The 17499-nt window shown below is 44.2% G+C and overlaps 1 protein-coding gene across 8 annotated transcripts in view; it reads left to right on the top strand.

Moving 5' to 3' along the window:
• NRP1 (neuropilin 1) overlaps window positions 1-17499 on the top strand; it is a 135698-nt gene that overhangs the window by 103735 nt on the left and 14464 nt on the right. For 5 of the 8 annotated variants that reach the window (XM_061178881.1, XM_061178874.1, XM_061178909.1 and 2 more), the window contains 4 exons: window positions 782-1113; window positions 5650-5794; window positions 9729-9833; window positions 14206-14265. In XM_061178881.1, the coding sequence (XP_061034864.1) occupies window positions 782-1113; window positions 5650-5794; window positions 9729-9833; window positions 14206-14265 (642 nt within the window). Of the gene's footprint in view, window positions 1-781; window positions 1114-5649; window positions 5795-9728; window positions 9834-14205; window positions 14266-16057; window positions 16307-17499 lie in introns of those variants that run through there. The other 3 variants (XM_061178895.1, XM_061178901.1, XM_061178925.1) reach the window with 2 other exon arrangements.

Genomic DNA, 17499 nt, shown 5'->3' with positions numbered 1-17499 from the left:
TTTTAACAAAAATATGACAGGATTTGGTAGCAGAACAGGAATGGAAAATGGAAAACGGAAAGACAAGATGACTAGGCAGGAGCTAGCTGATTGGTGGTGATTCCACCCATTAAAGTGCAGAGTTGGATAAAGGGATTTGGTGTCGAGGGGAAAGGACTGTTTCTGTTTGGACTTGGGACATCTGAGTTGACAGTGGGATCGTGCAGAGTTCTCGTGCAGTTAGAAACGGGGGTGGGGAGGACAACTGGGGGGAGGATGGGCCCCTCCTTCAACGCTCAGTCCAAAGGTTCCCCCACCCCCAGCAGGGGGCCCTCCTACCTCTTCAAGCTGAGCCCAGCACTTTCTTTCTCTTCACCTCCTCATCATCTTCTTTTTGCTTTTGTTTTGGCAACTTTCCTGCTGTTGGAATTATTGGTTTACACATCTCCAGCCCCGCATAAACTGAACCTCTATTGGGCAGGACCTGTACTTGATCTAGGGATAACTTCCGGATACCAAAGGGACCGAATGTCAATACTTTGACCTTAAACTTGGAAGAACTCAAAAAGGGAAGAAATGAATGTTCTTATCGAAGATTTTCTTTACCGGACTGTGAGTGCAGGGCAGGGAGTGCAGAAAGAGGAGCGGGGAAGCTCTGGTTTAATGTCAGATGATCCAGACATTTGCAAATGTACATGAATGCATACAGACCATGTTTTTATTCAATATGTTGGATTCTCTTTCTAAGCATGGAGACTTCTAGAAAATCATTTTACATCGCCTATTCCTTTCCCCTCTCTAGATTATCCTTGCTCTGGAATGTTGGGTATGGTGTCTGGACTTATTTCCGACTCCCAGATCACAGCATCCAACCAAGGGGACAGGAACTGGATGCCTGAAAATATCCGCCTGGTGACCAGCCGCTCGGGCTGGGCACTGCCGCCCGCCCCGCACCCGTACGTGAACGAGTGGCTGCAGGTGGACCTGGCGGAGGAGAAGATCGTGCGGGGCGTCATCATTCAGGGGGGCAAGCACCGGGAGAACAAGGTGTTCATGAGGAAATTCAAGATCGGGTACAGCAACAACGGCTCGGACTGGAAGATGGTCATGGATGACAGCAAGCGCAAGGCCAAGGTGAGGCCCGGGCGGGGGCGGCGCCGGGAGGTGGGGGCGGCGCCGGGAGGGGGCCCTCCCTCACGGCCTTGACTGGAATCAAGGACCCCGGCCTCTTCCTGCGGAAGCGCTGCTTCTCATTTCCTGAAAGCCGTGGGATCTGCGGGGGCGAGTGATGGAGACAGTTCAGATTCCAGGGGAGACAGGAATTCCACGGCTGAGAATCGCGTCGCCGGTCACCTTTCTCTCCCGTAGGGAATAGCAGGTGGCTCAGGGGACCGGGAGGTCGTGAGGGTGGGTCCAGGGGACCACTGCGGTACGCATTCAGAATCTCTCTGCAGACTCTAATCTCTCCGTGAGCACCCGCCCCCAGCCCCCTTCTCTCACGCATCCCTTAAGTGTATTTTTAAACTTTTTTAAATTTTTATTTTTTTTATTGAATGAAAGAGTCTTTAAATTCTATAGTGCTTTACAATTTTCAAAAGTTTCATAATTGTGCTGAAATACACATAACAGAAGATTTGCCATCTTAACCTTTTTAAGTGTATACAGTTCAGTAGGGTTAAGTACATTCACGCTGGTGTGCAAGCCCATCTCCAGGACTTCCTCATCTTGCAAAACAAACTCCGCCCCCATTAAATAATAATTTTCACCCCCTCTCCCCCAGCCCCTGACAACCACCATTCCACTTTCTGTTTCTATGCATTTGTCTACTCCGGGAGCCTCATGTAAGTGGAATCAGACAATATTTAGCCTTATTTTACTTGGGATGATGTCCTCAAGGTTCATCCATGTCGTAACCTGGGCCCGAATTTCATTCCTTTTTAAAGCTGAATAATATTCAGTATGTACAGACCACATGTTGGGTATCTATCCATCCACTGACGGACACTTTCATTGCTTCTAACTCTTGGCTATCATGAATAATGCATATGTCTATTTCTTATACATTGGAACCTTTCAAAAAGCAGTTGGCCCTTGAGGATCTAGTGAAAATGAAATATTCCAACCTTCACCAGAACACGTGGCATAATTTTTTTTTTTTTAACGAAACAGGTATTCTTTAGTGATTATGTTTTTCTAAGGCTCTTGGTTAAATATATGTGCATTTCCTGAGCACAGAACACCAACTAGGAAAGGACGCCCCGAGTATGCTGCATGGCCTGGAAACTGATTTCAGATTAAAATAAGGAAGAGCCCCCAGAAGTTCAGTTCTGCATGCAGAACTATATGTGGGTTCTGTATTCAACTGAGGATACTTCTCACCCCTAGCACAATTGGCCTTTCGGTCTCAGTCTTTCCGTCCCTGCTTTGCCAAGGACCTACTCCTTTTATGAAAAGATTTTAGCTCATTGGAGGGAATGGGAGTGTGGGAATACGGCTTCATACAGTCACTGGGGCCAAAGGCTTTGCAGGCAGTAAACAAAGCCGGGCCACGCAGCCAGCTCCCACTCGGCCCAGATGTGGAGGCTCTGCAGAGACTGTCCCTACGGCTGCGCTCCGCACCAGTGGGCAGACCACCAAGAGGGATGATGCTGTCGGAAATGTAAGAATTCCTCTCCCATTTCATCCCCAGTTAACTTGTGGTTTCTAAAACATTTCCAGTGTTTTTTTTTTTTTAATCTATGTGCAGCTACTTTCTTGCTTGTGTCCGTTTCATTTTCCCCTTTTATGTCTACCCCTCTTGTTTTGGTAGAAGAAAAAGTAAAATAAACATCAGAAACTGGAGTTCCCATAAGAGCCGATCTTTTCTGAGGAGTTGTGAGCCCTGTGGCTTTAGCACCAAGTGTGAATATGCTGCAAATCAACAACTTCCCAGAGCCGCTGTCGCATGGCAGTGTGAGCTGTTGTGACACGTTCTTCAACATTCGGGTTCTAAGAGGGAAAGAAAACAAATTGCCATAGGCTTTGGATGGGATGCGTCTTATGCTTCCTGGCCGTTAGTATCTAATCCAGTCGTCTGCAATCAAGTCTAAAGCTATCACTCCCTTTGTAGGACATCACATATAGCATTCACAAGAAGCCAGCACACAGCTTTCAATTTTAACAAAAAACTCCATTCAAGATTGGTTGAATGTGTTAGATTTTTTCCTAAAATATTTCATCCATCATTATCATGTTCTTATGTATTTAAACCATAAAAGTTTCTAAATTGTTTACATGGCATCTAATCTCTGATTCCTAACATGTCCTTCCCCTGGAATAAAATCTTCAAGATGAAAAAGGAAACTGGTTAAACCTTCCATTTAGGAGCAGTATTTATTTCTAAATTGCACAAAGATAGTTAAAACATACTATATTTAAACTTGCAAATGAAGATTACCTGCTTTGGATGCCAAGGACCTTTTATATACGGTAAAGGGAGCACACAGTTTTGTGATCTAAAACAGCACTTTGATGGATTTAAAATCCTCTATGCCCTCGCCTTACTTCCTACCCTTTGATAGTGCATGACAGACAAGGTACCTCAGAGTCTTTGAATCGACTAGACTTTTCAGGGGCAAATAGATCTAAATACTCCAAGCCCTCTTCTTCTAAAGCATGATTAGTGAAAGGACACAAAGACATTTTGTAAACAATCCTATGTTAGCAAACTTAGCCCAATTCCATATGGCCCTTCCTTGCTAATATTCTGCCCAGTTCATCACTGACAATGTTTATAATGTATTTACATTGTGCTAATTCTTTGCTCAAGGTAAAAGTAGGAGAAAAGCCTGGGACTCCGTAGATATAAGAGCTTTTCTCCTAAGAATGTTGGAGCTATGTTAACGTACACAGAACTTGCATGTGTAGTAATACTATTTTTACTATAATTAGTATCTTACTGAGAACACTTAATTGGGCCTGACGTTATACGTCAGATTCTCAATTAATGGCAGCAACTGCAGTTCTATCAAGAATGCAGAGGCCCCCGGTAGTGAATTTACTCTTGAAAATGATAAAAGGAAACTTTAATTGAGAGAGGTGGGTCTGTATTAGCCCTGTACTTCTAGATTCCTGGAGGATTTTCTGAGTTGGAAGAGGTCAATTAATTTACTTCCAGAACTCAGAAAAAACCTCTAGTTATGTCACAACCTTCCCAATCTATCTTCTCTTACTTGTGTCACCCATTTGGCCAAGATATTTCCACCACCGAATGATGGCATCTTTGGCTGGTTTGTGATGTCTTGACCCAGGTATTGGGCAGGGTTCCCACTCCTGACGGATATGGCCACCCACCCAATATGATCTACCAGATTTGGAAGCCCAAATCACAATCCATTTAAACAAAAAGCAATGAAACTGAATGTGTGGCCATGGGAATAGACCTCAGTGTCCTAGACTTCAGTGTTGTCATCTATTAAAATGAGGAAATCAGACTGGATTCTTTCTAAGGGCAGCGTGGTGAAGGGCGCCAGATAAGACTGGTAGGTCTGAATCCCAAGGTCATGGGCAAATTACTTGACCTCTCTGTGCCTTGCCTGTAAAAGGAGGGCAATAATAGAACCTACCTCTTGGAGTTGTCTTGAGGATTAATTGAGTGAATACATTTTAAGCACATGGAACAATGCCTTGCACGAGTAAACATCACATGATGCTTGATATATAAAAGCACACTCCCAGTGATAAGGCAGTTTGATTTTTCTAATCCCCTCCCCTCTTCCCATTCTGGACAGAGTTAGGAATGATGTTGGGAGAAGAGGATACAGAGAGGCTTATCCATTTCTTAAAAAAGAAAACAAGCCTAGTCATTGCTCTATTTTCTTATGACTCCACTCAAGGATTTTGACTTTCCTGTCACTGTAAAAAGGAAAACAGAATAATCCAGTGGCAGCAGGGCAATAACAGCCGGGATCCTGAACATGTCACAGTGATGTCAAGATAGGAATGCTCTTCACCAAGAGGTGCCAACTCACTGCAGTGCAACCAGGCATCAGAACATCACTTAGCGGTCGGGACCCTGTCACTTTCCTGAGATGAGAAAGTCTTTTATCCACAAATGCCTCCAGCTGGTGGTACTGCTTAAGTCAACAGCAGTTCCAATGGATTGGAATGACCCAAGTTCTTGTTTACAGAGCACTTGAAGTATGTGAAATTTACTATCTCCTCCTCCAGGAATGGAATTCCTTGCTCTTCTAGAGGACGGAGTTTTAGCAAAACCAGGACCCATTCATTGAGGAGAATGTGACAGGAGTCGTTATTGGAAATGTGGTGACTGTTACAAGCTTTGAAAAATGGCAGGCTCCCTCCCTGAGTTTTCTTCCTCCACTTCAAGGAAGTGGTAAAAGTGTCACTTCTCCCAGGCACATCAGACTGTCATTTAAAAATGTGTCTCATTAAATCCTCGGCTTCTGGTCTAGCCTCAGTGTATCCTCCAGAGTTTCTAAGAAACGACATCTGTCACTTCTTAGAGAAGGTTTAATTGTTTTTTCCCTTCTCATTTAGGAAAGGAATGTCAGCCGTTTACGAAGTAGTAGAATGAGGCCCATTTCTCTGGCCTGCTAAGAGTCCTAAAGGAAGGACTTTTCTGCTGAAAGGGAGGTTTTGTTAATACCTGGTGTTCTTCATACTTCACAGTCTTTTGAAGGCAACAACAACTATGATACACCTGAGCTACGGACATTTCCACCCCTTTCCACGCGGTTCGTCAGGATCTACCCCGAGAGAGCCACTCACGGCGGACTAGGGCTACGGCTGGAGCTGCTGGGCTGTGAGGTGGAAGGTAAGCACGATTTCCAGAGCCCCCCCTGGTTCCCCAGATGTTTTATTTCCTTCATCATGCACTTATGCCCCTGACGGTGCTGCTGCAAATCGCCCCATTTCTCCTGGGTGATCCTGTGTCTCTTGTGCCTGCGGGTCCGTAAGGCTCATCACCCAGTGCCCTGCACGACTTATTCAGCAAATACGCTACCGAGCCTCATTTCTCCCCGTTTCAACAGGAAGACTTGTAGACAAGCAGCCTCCTCCTGTCCCTAAGTGCACACTGCATCATTCCCAGATCTTTCCCCTAGTCCTTTGTCTACCCCCTTGGGATTCGTTTATCTTCTCATTTGACAATGTTTACTGAGCACAAGTTCTTTCCCAGACACAAAAGAGGCACCAGGAACACAAAGGTCTATAGGACGTGGACCTTACACTCAAGTAGTTCAGCATGGATGGAGGTGGTAGACCAACACACCAGCACTTGCTGCCCCTGGGCTTTGCCCCTAGAAACCGTGCCCATCCTTCAGGACTTGGCCCCATGCCCTCTCTTCCATAACAGTGCCTTCACATCCTAATTTTTTATGGGTTGTTTCCATAACGCTCCTCAGATTCTGTGGGGTTGTCTTCTTTGACTTTTTTTTAAAATGATGTATTGTGAAATTCACATAACATAAAATCCTTCATTTTGTTTTTTTTTATTATTTTATTTTATTTTGTTGCTGTTGTTGCATTTTGGCCGTACCTCGTGGCATGTAGGATGGTCCCTGACCAGGGATCAAACCCGGGCCCCCGCAGTGAAAGCTCCGAATCCTAACCACTAGGCCATCAGGGAATTCCCTAAAATCCACCATTTTAAAGTAAACAATTCAGTGGCATTTAGTACATTGACAATTATTTATGCAACCAACACCTCTATCTAGTTCCAAAACGTTTCCATCGCTCCAAAGTGAAACCCCCTACCCATTAAGCAGTTCCCCCCCCCCCAACTCCTGGCGACCACAGATTCCATGACCTTCTTAGTGTTGTTCAGAGGTCCGTGTCTGGTCCAAGTTGGCATCTGCAGTGTTGACTACCATCACATACTAGCAGGAAGCAGCATTTGACAGGCTGAAACATCAAGACATTATCTGGGATGAATTTTTGTTGGTTTTTTTGTTTGTTTTTTGTTTTGGTTTGGTTTGGCTTCGTTTTGGGGTTTTTTTGCCTGCGCTGTGAGGCTTGAGGGATCTTAGTTCCCCGACCAGGGATTGAACCCGCACCCCCTGCAGTGGAAGCACAGAGCCCTAACCATTAAACCACCAGGGAAGTCCCTTGCATGAATTTCTTAGGCTGCTGCAGAGAAACAAAACTTTACATGAGATAATACATGTAATGTACAGTGAGGTCTGTTTAAAGATAGACTTAGGTTATCATAGGAAGGTCATATCAAGGACAAATTCACTTCTCACACTGACCTCAGAACTGCACTCTCCTCTTCATTTTTTCACATAATAAATGAGATGAATGTTTGAAAAAATGATATGATGGTTGCTTAGGGTACTATTTTAATGCTTTTGTGCATTGGAATTCCCATCTGCCTTCAATTTGGGCATGAATGAGTAACCTTATACCAACTTTTTCATCCCTATAAAGGTCTTTCTCTAGGTTAGTGCAAAGAATGGCTATTGTTGGTACCCAGATGTTAATCCATTGAGCATATGCTCAGAGTTGTTTGGAAGGATGCCTCTTAAATATCACCTTCTTGGGATTTCAAAATTATTTGTGTTTTGAGCTACCCAAATATAATTACATTCCTGAGCACATTAAATATCATAAAACATTTCTTACACACTAAAGAATCTTAAGCTATAAATCACCATCCTAGTGAATAATTCATAGCTGCTTTCCCATGTGTTTATTTAAAAGCAGGCCATTATCTCGGATTCTTTATTAGGTAGTTGTTTCCATATCTGTAGTTATGTCGCAGGACCTCTGAATCATCTAGTCACTGTCAACACAGACCAAGAATGACCATGTGCCAGGAATTTGACAAAGATGCCAAGAAAAAGAAGGGATGGGCAGACTGAACCACCTGTAGACACATTCGTTCAGTGTGCTGAGCAGTGTGGTTGCCTGGAAAAGGGCGTCTGCTGCTCCGATGCAGGACTTTAGCCTCGATTCTGGGAAGCGACATTGATTTAGAAGGTGGAATGAACGGATGGTTGAAAAGACTGAGCCTGGTGGCAGTTTGCCAGTGTCAACTCAGTGGTGAGGTAACAATGGTGGTGAAGGGATTTGCTGCAGATGTTTGCAGGCACTCACCGAGGTGGGGAAGTTGCCCCGAGCCACACGAGGAGCCAGCATCCAGGGAAAGTATTGTCAAAGCTGTTCAACACAGTTGGTGAAAGGCAGTGTTTTTCTTCTCCCTTAAAACGATTAACAGGCCCTTATTAAATACTGACTTTGTACCTTGTGCTACAGGAGATACCCAAAGATCGAGAAAGAGGGTGAGGTACAACCCAGCCATCTCTGAGTCTCCATCTTATTTGGGACTAGCACTTATGTTTAAGAAACAGTTAGAGAACCACAGAAGATAAAATATTTTCAAGTAGTAAAATTGGGACATCACTTTTTACTTTTTTCAATTTAATCCCCGTACTACTCTGGGCCACTTCCAGTGCAAAACTCCTCCTTTTTAAATACCATAAGGAATGTGGAAAAACCAGCAAGATGAATAGAGAGTTTGAAAGTGGCACGTTACCAAGAGTGAAGGCAGCTTAGCAAAGGCAAGCATCTGGATTGCCAAAGAGGATTCTATTGATTCAGTGTTAGCAATAAGCAGAACCCAGAATATGTGTGTATGCATTTTACAAAGTCTAGTTTGTACGCCTAAACGGTGTGAACATTACCTGTACGTGGTGATTTCCTAATTATTATTGGTGTGTGTTTGGGGCAGTTGAGGAAGTTGAAACTAGCTATGTTTCTACATTTATTATAACTCTGCTCAGTTCTTTAGCACAATAACAAACAGGGTCAAATTTTTATTGAGAAAGCAACAGTTACCAGCACATTCCAATTGGCCAGAAGCTATTAGAGAACAGGCCCCCACTCCCAGCATCTTGTCTGGTTTTCAAACATCAAGAGAACTGTCCATTATCTCAAGTCATGTAAAGTGAAATGTAATGCCGAAAACTGTAAGATATTAAACAGATTGCAAAAATGAGTAACAGGCTGGGAAAAAAAAATAGACGGAACTAAATTTAAAGAACTTCAAAAGCAGTCTTTGATTAATGTTGGCTACTTTTCAACTACAAACTCAAAGCTATGGGAATACCTGCCAGCAGTGGAATGTAGTCCTCTGGGAGTTAAGGTAAAATGACCCCAGGGAACTCCCAGACACCTGCCGTGGCTCACAAGCTGAGAGGCTTACTTAGAGGGAAATGGAGTCGCTCTTTAAAAAAATAAAGAAGTAAAGAACAATATTGTACTAAAAGTGAATGCTGAGACTCCCTTTTGGGGAAAATATTACAAGATAAACTTAGCAAACTTAGTAAATACCAAGAATATAAAAGAATTCATGACAAGTGAGTCCTCTAGCACCTTGAAAATGAAAGGAAAAACAATTCAAGCCAAATCTCTATCATCAAAGTTCCCAACTTCAGGGTCATGAATAAATAACCAGTGAGAATACAAGAACTTTTCAGAAAAAGGATGTGTATGTAGATAACAATGTATAAAATGCTAAGGCAGCCAATTGTATGAAGGAGATACGGATCAAATACCAAAACAAAGCAGTCCCCAATGCATTCTGCAAAATCCGAGTATATTTCGCTCCTGAGAGAGAGGCAAACCACGCTCCCGGTCTTCTAACCACAGATTACAGTTTTCTGCAAAAGCATTAGCAGAATCAACAGCCGGGGGCTGGAGAATACATTTCAGAGGTGTGAGAAAATAATCTTTGGATCTTGTTTCAGCACCTACAGCTGGACCGACCACTCCCAATGGGAACCTGGTGGATGAATGTGATGACGACCAGGCCAACTGCCACAGCGGAACAGGTGATGACTTCCAGCTCACAGGTGCAGAAACCATCTTCATCCCATTGCTGTGCCATCTCAGTTCATGTTGTAGTCGAGACCCGCTAATTAACGTCTGTTTGTGTTTGCGGAAATCCTCACGGCGGCAGGCGGGAGGAAGCCTTGCCAAAACACGTGCATCTTCATTTCCTCATGTCGTCATGTAAACAAATTGTCCTTCACAGCCACAGCCATTCGAACGATAATTTTAGCCATTTTCAGAGCCAAAGGCTAGGATTGTCTTCATTGGATAAGAATTCCTCCATGGCTAAATGTAACATAAACTGATTCTCATCTTCGACCTCCACCCCCTTCCGAGATAACATATGCACCACCCGTACATAACCACACGCTGGAGAACGTTTATTTTCATTTTCTAACAGGGATCAAATTTTTTGAGTGGATCCTTTATACAACTAATTAATGAAATCAAGCTTATATTTGAAATGCAGCTTTTAAGCTAGGATTTTGTGAATCATTTTACATTAAAATTTACAAAGGCAGAATTTGTTGTTATTTGACATCACCACTAGCAAATATATCAGGGATGGTGTGTGCCACGTGCCTCATCGACTTATTTAGAGGATTACTCCATGATATTCTAAAACCCTAAAAGCTAGAAAGTGACCTTTTCTTCTACTTGGACTGACAGAGGAAACATTAAGCAAGTGGGGAAATGGAATGCCACCATTTGGAAACTGGCCAAAGCACTAGAATTATCACCCTATTGCTGCCAAAGGTACCGTGGGGCCTTTACTGCTACCCAGATCAAAACAGTTTCTTACAGCATCTGACTCTCATTTTACATTAAACACGAGCCCGTGGATGCAGGTCTGTATTTTTACCCAAAAGGGATTCAGGAGAACCCACGTAATTCATTTTCATGGGCAAAACTGAAGGCGTTACCATGTAACTTCACAATAGTGCCATGTTAGTACCTAACGCATTAATGTAAAATGTGGAAGGAAATGTCCCACATTTCCAATTACTTCAAAAGCTCTCTTCTGAAGGAGCAAGACTGCTCTGCACCCTGAGATGGAATAAGGGGTAAAATCTAGCTCAGAAGTTTAGTACCATGAACTGAGTTTACATTTAAATCCTACCTCCTAAGGTTCTCTACCTCCAAATTTCCAGGATAATTGCTTACAGTCGAATGGCCAATAAATGTCACGTGGTTATGGGCTTTTGAAAACAAATCTTGTATATAAGTAGTTGCAAGCCACAAAAATTACTCTAATTAATGCAGAGGGCTTTTCTTTGTAAGATGTCAAGCTCCAGCTAAAAAGCTTATACAGCTGATGTTAAAACAGAGTACCAGTCTGGTGAAGCAGGTCCTACAGAACCTTCCCAAGGTTGCCTGTGAACACTCTCTGCAAACCTCAGGCTTTTTGCAAACCCTGTCACACGTCCCATCCGTAGTGAAAATCCTCATAAAAAGGAATGTCTGCAGTCATCAGAGACCCCCCTGTTCAATTACCCTCTTGAGGAGAGGTTCTTTCCTTTATAAACCCTAAAGTGGTCAGTTAATATTGATTAGAGACAAAGCCTCAGATTTATTCCTCGTGTCAGAACAACCAACCTTCTCATTTGTGCATCGGCTCATGACTGAATCAATTGAAACCCAAGCCTTTGAATGAAACAGGGTGAGTCTGTTAGCCTGGAGCAAATTGTGTATGGCCACGAGTTGCAAACCACAGAAAATGGGTCATTTTGCCTGGAAACACTGACAATCCTTTAAAAGTACAAGGCGATAGTTTATCTACAGCATTTAAAATCATTTATTGGGTAGATAGAAAACAATGCATTCAATTTTTTTTTTTTTTTTTTTTTTACATATTACCCTGGCAAAAAAAGTCATTTTCTCAGGCCAGCAGGTTTGTTTCAATAATTTGATCTATACGTGTATATATTAAGAACTTCTGGGGGTGTTGATAAGGCTCACTCTATTCCCCCAACAAGAAGAGGTGATCTAAGAAGACATTCTCATGCTTTGTATTCATTTACTGCATGACAGCCCATTTGTCCTTTTTTAAAAGCTTATTTTGCTCTATGAAGCTCTGTGTTAGTCTTTTCTGAAGAAGGGCGGGCTGACATTTGCCCGTGTTTGCAAGCAGCCCAGCCTGCCCCTAACCCACTGTCTTTTCACAGGTGAGCATCTCACCTCCTGGGCTCACACACAAGTCTGTACTCTCCTTGCTCTTTCTGTCACAGCTGCAAACTTTGAACGTTCAGTGTCTTAAAACCAAACGAAAAGTATTCTCCCTTTCACCCTGATGGTTGGCAGCATGGAAATTGGGATCAATGCTCTCTGAAGGTTCAGTTCCTTAACAGAGATGATGTCACTTTAATGTCTTCTCCTGGGGGTGACCTATTTGAATATAGGGGGAAATAAGTATTTAGCAAAATGCTCGTTATCTATAAACAACACTGATTTCCAGGTGAACTGTACCAGATGGATGGAAATGAGGAGAGGTTTTGCTCTCCTTTGCTTGCTTGTCAAGGTGAAAATTCACCCTTGAAGTTACTCATTCGCAAATGCCTTTGATGTCATTAGATAATACAATTGGCTTCAAAGGCACCAGGAGGCCAAATTTCACATTGGCTCTGTGTGTACCCAACAGCGGAATTTGGCTCCCAACCTCTAACAAAACTGACAGTGCATATCTGTTTTTAAAAGTGAATTTTCACCTTGAGTCTTTCTCCTGTAAGACCACTGGGAACAGAATGCTAATGCGTCTGGACTCCCTCCAATTCTGCCATTATAGATTCACCTTCTTAACCCATAATATATGTAATGGCTTCTCCTAGCGCCTGCCTCATTGAAGCCAGGCACACGTGAGACCACTTATCCAGCATATTTACTGGGCGAGCAGGGGTAACACGACTTGGTGCTACAGTGGACTAGCTCAGAAATCTTCAGGCCATTTCAAGAGCTCAGTTTTACGGCTCTCTGATTCATGATCCGGGTGATTTCTCACCCGTGGGAGCTGCAGGATAGGACTAGGGCTCGGCCAGAATAGAGATGATTACAGTCTTTATTTATTTATTTATGGCTGTGTTGGGTCTTTGTTTCTGTGCGAGGGCTTTCTCTAGTTGTGGCAAGCGGGGGCCACTCTTCATCGCGGTGCGCGGGCCTCTCACTGTCGCGGCCTCTCTTGTTGCGGAGCACAGGCTCCAGACGCGCAGGCTCAGCAATTGTGGCTCACGGGCCCAGCTACTCCGCGTCACGTTGGATCTTCCCAGACCAGGGCTCAAACCCAAGTCCCCTGCATTGGCAGGCAGATTCTCAACCACTGCACCACCAGGGAAGCCCTACAGTCTTTATTGAATGACACTACTGGAAGGTGTACGATGGCACCTCGTAGCCACCTCCAAACTTTCCATGATGGGCATGAGCCCTCCATGCCCTTACCCTGAGTCTGCCCAGGACTTTGTCTCTTGGGAAAGCAAATAGATGCTCTCGACCATGATCTGCAAGGCAGACACACATATGGAGAAATGGCTTTCTCAAGCACCAAAGTAATAAACAGCAAACCAGTTTTTCAAGAAGCGTTCAGGTGATGCTTGTGGGTTGGGCAACTTGAAGAACAGGACTTTAAAACAGAAGTCTCATGACGAAGGGCAGAAAATGGCTGAGCTAAGATACCTAAGCTAAGAGGGTAAATCTAAGTTTCCACTGGTCCCCAGACCACGAATTCCAAGTTGACCCAGGCTGATTGAAGTTGACAGCATTCAGGGTGTTGTTTGTGCAGTCTTCCAGCTCCTCGGGACTGTGAAGAAATGTGTCCCTCCGCCCGTTCCCCTTTTCCTGCAGCTTCTCCGAACTGCATACTGGGCGGAATTATTTGTCCTTGGGAAAAACAAACAACCACAGCAGCAAAAGAAAGGAGGAATTACTGCCATCCGCTTTAAAACTTCAGTTTTTAAAATAGATTGTGGGGACCAGCCTTGCAACTCCCCCCAAGACACACATCTGAAACCTTGGGAAACTATTTGAAGCTTAGAGGTCTAGGTCAAGTTTAATACTTAAGTCACTAAGGACCTTGGGAGGCCTTTGCTTTTCACTCTTGCAATTGTGAGCGTCGTCGATTAGTCTGGGAGTCAAGGAATGCCCTTGGAAGGAAGTCTGGAACTCTCCATACTGCCTAGATGCTTTATGAATAAATGTATCAGGTAAAAAATAGTGGTTTATTTGAATTTGATATTGTGGTGAACAAAATTTAAGACATTTGCTATAGCTGGAATTAAAGGAAGAATTATCTGAGGGAACTGCTAGCCTCTAACAGATGTATGTAAGCCTACAGCATTCTCTACTAAATATTACCTACAATGCTGCCTTTTTCTCATCTCATATGTTACTGTTTCTGTGTTTCAGGTGGTACCACTGTGCTGACCACAGAAAAGCCAACCGTGATAGACAGCACTATACAATCAGGTATCAAATAGCAAAGAGAAAATGTGGTAGATTTCACATATGCCTGTCCTTTCCCACAAAATAGCACATCGCTACGGTTCTCAATTTCCGTTTCCCTCAAAGTCCTAGCAGAGATGCCACCAGCATCTGGTCCCCAAGCATGAGCCATAAACACTGCTTTCCTTTCATCCACATGTATATGCAGCAGGGAGCAACATTTCCTTCCCCATCAGTCATTGCCAAATGGTGACAATCCCCGCTCTCAGCGGAAGGAACCGAGGAACATACTTTGTTTAAACGCAGCACATCTAGGACACGGACTGTGTTTGCAAACTCAGGAGAAGGAAGTCTCCCAGGCAGCAGCCTGACTATTTATTTTCATCACCACTCAGCAAATCGGAGACAGGCGAAGTTTGTCAGTTTTGTCTGCCACAGAGTTGGCAGTTTTATAGCCGCATTTCCAGTGGGTGCGCCACGAGATGCGGTGCAGGAAACCAGGGCTAGCAGTGCACCCGGAGAGGAGCGCCCTCGGGAAGGGCACCTCTGCATCCTTTTATTAATAGAAGCCCTGTGATGACTTTTAGAGCCTCTGGCTTGCTGTTGATCAGGGCCCAGCCACAGGGATAAGGTGGCCTCCCCCTCACTCTCTTTTGTATTCTGTTAGTATTTTTTGAAAATCTTCCCCACAGACACACACCAGGGGAAACAGTCCGTATAAGCAATCAGAAGTTTTACATACTTTAAAGTTAATCATCAGAGTGGGGTGAACAGGTCAGCTCACCAGCTTCTCCCATTTCCTCTACTGAAGCCCGCAGCCTTGGCCTCCACGGTCACTTCTTAATGGGGCATGTGGTGTACATCACTGTTTCCTCAACAGCAGACCCTCCGCAGCCAGCAGAAAGCAGAAAGGACTGCTCTGATTAGCATGCTTCCTTAAAGGGTGCTGTCACTCTTGACCTGATTAACCAGCAAAACAAACTTCCCTTTAGCTGAACTTAACCCCAGGTTTCCCCATGGTGGGCTCAGGGTGACAGACTCCCTGCTACCACTCAGCTCAGACACCCCCAAATACCGAAGATGAAACTGAAGAATAGTGTTCAGCTAAATTCCAACAGCCAGCCGGGAGTCCCATCCACACCTTTTCAGGTTATAAAACATAGCCTTGGGGGATTGGCTGGCTGCCCCTGCCTCCTGGATGGGGCTCTTGCTCTCTTCCCATCTTCCCTGATAGGAAATTCCTGGTTTCCCACTCAGCCCCATCAGAGTGGTTTTTATGGGGTAACTTCCTTGCAGGTTCTTTATGACCCTCTGTCACAGGGAAGAGGGGTAAGGTGAATAAGTGATGTTCTAATAATGTAACAAACATTTTAACTGTCGCTCTAGTTTTTCCTCTTGCCAGAGAGTTAATTACAATCACTAGGAAGTTGCCAGCTAGCTTGTTAGATCGCATCTCTTTTCCTGTCTGTCCAAAGAACTAGGGGTCATCAAAAAAGCAAACATGAACAGCAACCTTGGAGAAAATGGAAAGGTACATCAGATCCCAAAATGGGATGACTCTCCCTCAGTGCTGGAAGTCTTTGTTATCAGACCAGGAATGGCTCTGTGAACTTTTGATTTGTGCATGAGCTCAAGGCCTTTGTCTTGATAGCTTCGCAGAGGAGATCCAGAGCAGACAGTCATCTCATAGGGTCTACTGTGGTCAGAGGGCAGATGTACAAATCGTGAACCAGTAAGACCCCTTGCTACCACCACCTGAACAAGTTCACGTCAAACTGTTACCGAGTTCACGTTCCTACTGCTTACCCCACGGCAGGTCAATAAATCGAGAGACGAAGCATTGGGACAAGGAATAGCAACTTTATTCAGAAAGCCTGCAGACCGAGAAGATGGTGGACTAGTGTCCCAAAGAACCATCTCACCCGAGTTAGGATTCAAGCTTCTTTTAGACTACAAGGGGAGGGGGTGTGGCTAGTTGTTGTAAACTTCTTAGTGCTGGAATCCTTTGTTCTTGCAGCTGTGCATGGATGTGTGGTCACAATGTTCCTATAAACCTCCAACAAGACAATTGTTATTTTATATTCTGCAACTTTTTATTTCTTTATGAATGGAAAAGTGTTATACCTTTAAAGGTCAGCCTTGAGAATGGGCTTTCCTGTATATTTCAGGCTATAGGCAACATTCTTTTACAAAAGTGCAGAGCCAACAAGACTAAGCATCGGCAAGAGAGCACAGGGTTAGAGCTAAAGGAATAGATCCAATATGCAGTCAGGTTTGTTCTTCTTTTTTTTTTTTTATAATATGGTTGTGTTTTTTTTTTTAATGTATTTATTTGTTTGTTTATTTTTGGCTATATTGGGTCTTCGTTATTGTGCGCGGGCTTTCTCTAGTTGCGGTGAGCAGGGGCTACACTTCATTGCGGTGTGCAGGCTTCTCATTGCGGTGGCTTCTGTTGCAGAGCACAGGATCTAGGCACTCGGGCTTTCAGTAGTTGTGCCACGCGGGCTCAGTAGTTGTGGCGCACGGGCTTAGTTGCTCCACGGCATGTGGGATCTTCCCAGACCAGGGCTCGAACCCATGTCCCCTGCATTGGCAGGTGGATTCTTAACCACTGCGCCACCAGGGAAGTCCCCAAGGTTTGTTCTTTTCTATTACAGGACCACAGGGCTTATTGATGGGGTGGTCTGTTCTACAGTCAGCCCAGAGTCCTTTACAACTTGCCTTGGTTTCCTGTTTTTCCATTGTCTGAGTCATGAATCTGGCTCTCTAGATCTTCGTTTATGGATAGTGAACTGTCTGAGCTTCTCTGAGGAGTTCCGTTCATTGTCACCTCCTGGCTAAGCCAATGCTCAGAGATCAGGTCTAACTCTGTGGTGTTCACCCCCTGGTCAGATGAACCGACTGATACCTGGATCCCCACTGTCCTGCAGGCACCTTGACAAGCAGCAGCAAGTCAGACCCTAAACTTGCATCATCATCTGATTTTGCTGAAGCCACTAGAGATTCAAGCAGAGTCTGAAGCCTTCATGTTGAGGATTCTTCTCAATATAATACATTCAGTGGGCATATAATATTCATATACTGTCTGGGTTGTAATCAGATGCATAAAAGCCTATTAATGCTCTGCCAGGAACTGATGAGAAACCCTGCATTTTAAATCCAGCTCCCCCTGGTGAAGCCTCTTACCCTCCAGGGATCCCCAAACATCCACTAGAGCAGTTCAGAGTATGTTCATGACCCATGGTTGCGTTGACCCAG

This window comes from Eubalaena glacialis, chromosome 2 (assembly GCF_028564815.1).
Source record: "Eubalaena glacialis isolate mEubGla1 chromosome 2, mEubGla1.1.hap2.+ XY, whole genome shotgun sequence".
Classification (NCBI taxonomy): domain Eukaryota; kingdom Metazoa; phylum Chordata; class Mammalia; order Artiodactyla; family Balaenidae; genus Eubalaena; species Eubalaena glacialis.
Note: the sequence above shows the minus strand (reverse complement) of the source record. Positions and strands in the feature narration are given on the sequence as shown.